This window comes from Montipora capricornis, chromosome 14 (assembly GCF_036669925.1).
Source record: "Montipora capricornis isolate CH-2021 chromosome 14, ASM3666992v2, whole genome shotgun sequence".
NCBI classification, from domain to species: Eukaryota; Metazoa; Cnidaria; class Anthozoa; order Scleractinia; family Acroporidae; genus Montipora; species Montipora capricornis.
In genome coordinates this window covers 16,213,026-16,216,936 of record NC_090896.1, presented here as the reverse complement: position 1 = coordinate 16,216,936, position 3,911 = coordinate 16,213,026, and the positions used below count along the sequence as shown (strand labels likewise).

At 41.0% G+C, this 3,911-nt stretch overlaps 1 protein-coding gene across 1 annotated transcript in view; it reads left to right on the top strand.

Moving 5' to 3' along the window:
- The window catches only part of LOC138031499 (uncharacterized), a 2,129-nt gene extending 836 nt beyond the window's left edge, over window positions 1-1,293 (top strand). Inside the window, exons 1-2 of the mRNA XM_068879185.1 lie at window positions 1-289; window positions 363-1,293. The exon at window positions 1-289 is cut by the window's left edge and continues 836 nt beyond it. Coding sequence (XP_068735286.1) covers window positions 1-289; window positions 363-1,293 — 1,220 coding nt within the window. The remainder of the gene's footprint in view (window positions 290-362) is intronic.
- The last annotated feature ends 2,618 nt before the right edge of the window (window positions 1,294-3,911 follow it).

The following is a 3,911-nucleotide window of genomic DNA, read 5'->3' as shown; positions in this document are numbered from 1 at the left end:
GGTCATTTCTGGAAGGGTACGTGGGCGAGAAGGTAGAAGACTGGGTAAACCAGGTCACCAAACTTGCAGAGTTCGCCTTATCACAACCTCAGGCGAGCTATGCAGCGTTCACTTTTGGGCTACGGCACCGATGGACGTATTTCTTAAGGACACTGCCCGATATTACCGACTTGTTAGAGCCTTTGGAGCGTGCGATAAGCGAAGTCCTCATACCAGCTATTACGAACCACGCAACAACTGAAACCGAGCGCGAACTCCTTACGCTTCCTGTGCGCTTGGGAGGGCTTGGGCTTATAGATCCAGTCAGAGCCTCACCCAAAGAATATGAGGCTTCAGTCGGGGGGAACAAGTCCCCTAGTAAGGCAAATTATGGAGCAAGTGCATCAGACCCCGGATGTGTCAGAAGTAAAAACACTGCAAATAAGCGCGCGTAAGGAGAAGGATGAGTGTATGGATGAGAGGCTAAAACGGGTGAGGACCTCTCTGCCGACAGGAACCAAGCGAACTGTAGAGCTAACCACGGAGAAGGGAGCATCGAACTGGCTGACAGTAATTCCCATCAAAGACTTGAACTTCAATCTAAATAAGAGAGAATTCAGAGACGCGATCAGTCTGAGATACGACTGGGAAATCACCGACACACCGAAAGTGTGCGTATGCGGGGACCGTTTCAACGTAGATCATGCAATGGTATGCCGACGTGGCGGGTTTATAATACAGCGTCATAATGAGCTTCGTGACCTGGAAGCAGAGATGTTGAGCATGGTATGTAATGATGTGGAAATAGAGCCGGTCCTTCAGGAAATCAATGGAGAGACTTTGAACAGAGGTGCTAACAGAGCTCCTGATGCACGTTTAGATATTAGCGCTCGTGGCTTCTGGGAGAGACAGAGGACTGCATTCTTCGATGTCAGGGTTTGTCACCCTAATGCATGTTCTTACAGAGATCTAAGCCCCAAGGAAATCTACAGGCAACACGAGAATGAAAAAAAACGCCAATATGCAAGCAGGGTGATGGAGGTGGAGCAAGGCACCTTTACGCCACTTGTTTTTACTACCACAGGCGGAATGGCCGAGGAGTGTAAGAGATACCACAGCAGATTAGCTGAACCACTCGCCATTAAGAAGGGAGAGGACTACGCCAGCACCGTGTCCTGGCTAAGAGCAAAAGTATCGTTTGCTATCCTCCGCTCAGCTCTCCTCTGCCTTAGAGGTTCCAGAGGAAGAAGAAGAAATGTAGACCTTCAGGAAACAGACATTAGAATCGAGAATGTGACCGCCAGAATTTCTTAGTTTTCGTAATTTTTAATTTGGTTGTTTTTGTTTTTCTTTTTTTTCTGACTGATATTATCTTTTTTTAAATAAGAGTGGCTTTTCTTTAAGGAGCTTATCTTTATTTCCAATTTTTTTTAGTCAGAACGCTATCATGACATGAATTTTTCTTACTACAAATAAGAATATCTTCGTAAGTTTATTGTGCTTCGTACTAGTCTCTTTTTTAATGGAAATGAATTGTAAATAGGTTTTAATAGTTTTCTTTTTGTTTTACTTCTTACTTGTAAATAGCAATTTGCTTGGAATATGTTAATAAAGGGATTATTATTATTAAAAAAAATTATTATTATTATTATTATTATTATTATTATTATTATTATTATTATTATTATTATTATGTCTTGCCGTTTTTAACTTAAGATGCCGAGTTCAATCCATGAGCCATATGATATAAATTTTAAATTTAGTTTTTCCTTTCCTGAGGTTTATAATAGTTTATGATAATGATTGCAATAGTTACTTTTGATTTTATAGATGATTGTCGGGAACTTGTTTTCCCTTCTTTTTTTTTCTTCGCCCACAAACTGCTGGTGAATCATAACATTACGACTATCCAAATCCACGATTTGGAAGAATGTAAGTGGCGGTGCTATCAAGAACCTAACTGCGTTAGTGTTAATATTCATACCCACAAAAATTACAAGGGACTTTACAGATGTGAGCTGAACAACGCCACTCATCTTAGACATGGTCTAGAGCTTCTGGACGCTGTGGATTACTTCTATTATGGAGCAGACGTAAGCCTGAAAAAATTGAACTGATCCTTTTGTTTACTCCTCCTAAACTCAGTGAGAATTAATTTTGCACTAGTTCTCGTCCTTCCACTCATAACGTGATGCTAACGCGTTCCTCTTCGCGTTTCAATTCTTAAGCATTGTTTCCATATAATCACCCGAATCGCCCCTAGCGCACGAAACAGTGTACAGGCGATCCGGGCGGTTTTACGGAAATAATAGCGGAAAGAGGCGACTGCGGGGATCGCGATCACCCAGATAGAACTCTGCTCTATCCAGGCGATCGGAACGATCGATTGAAATTTGGACACAGCAAATCGTACGAATCGTAAAGAACGCCTATATACTGTTTTGTTCGATCGGGGCGATCCGGGCGATTATATGGAAACCAGCCTTAATTCTTCGTTGTTTGTGTTCGCGTTATGCATTGTTCCGTTTATGTTTGTCCTAGGTTTCTGTGCTCTAGTTTGCGTTAGTGTACGTGATCGTGTTCTCGTCTATGTTCATGTTCCTGTTCATATTTGAGAGGCTTTTGTATGAACTAGAGAAAGACGCTAGAATTTACAGAACGTAAAGCCACAAACATTGTCTGAAAAACCATGCACATGCACATGGAGTCCCAAAGAGTTTCAATCAGTGTCTTTCACCGCGCAAGTAAAGATATCTGGATACTTGCAATGTGATGGGACAATTTAACCTGGTTACTACCCTCAAAAAGGTACTCGTTTCTGACGAAAGGAGGACGCCTTGCCAGTTTGATCTTTTTGTTAGAGATTACCATTTCATCGCTTACAATGACCGATAACGTTGTGGATAACAAGAGGAGCCCATTATCTGGAGCCTCCATACGTATTATACCTTTGAGTCAACCCTGTCCCATATCTCTTTATTTTTAGCAATTTAATAACTGCTATATGCTTTTAGTCAGTCAGCGTTGTTTTCGTCTTTGTTTAAAGAGTGCCTGCGATAAGGATGATCACTGTACCAACGGATCTGTTTGCCAATCTGAATATACAGACAAAGGATATCGCTGCGTTTATCCTCCAGGATGGAAGTTTGCCCATTGTCAACAAGGTATCCGTTAATTCTTCTTTTCTATCCTCATATTGTCTAACTATTGCTGCCACTGCTACTACCTCTATTTGTAACTAAAAAAATATAGTACGTGATGGTAACTATAGGATGACATGGTTAAAAAACTCCGGCTTTGATATATTTGTAATCTTTCTTCAAACCTACTTGGCTTTTTATTCCTCTGACACTTTATGGCGTACCTTTATATGATTATTTATCTACTCTAACCGTAGATATGGACGAATGCGTTCCACGAATGCACAATTGCTGTAAAGATGCAGTGTGCAACAATACCAAAGGATAGTATACTTGCTCGTGTAAATTTAAACCAGGATACTTTGGTGATGATGGATACAATTGTACCGCTGAGAACACGGAAACTGATATCATGGATTGGTATATCCTCGGTAATTCAATCTACGGACTTTGCTAATTGAAAACTCAATATATAGGGGTCGAACTTTTGATGGTGTATTGACTCTGTTCTCAGGTATTGAGGCGTATTTGGTTAGAAATCACACGTGAAACTCTGACGCTCTTGTAAGGCAGGGTTTGTTGAAAACGGAAGAAACTGCTCAAGTCAGGTTTCTCTTGCATACTTTACTTTAATTATTTAAGGTTACGATTCTAAAGTTCATGAAAGCATGAAAGATATTATGCATCACCAACTGGGAACTCGGAAAAATTCCGAGCTCCAGATACTTGTTGGGAATTGAATCCACGACCCTCCGTGATTTAGTACGGAGGCTCTAACCACTGAGCTACTGG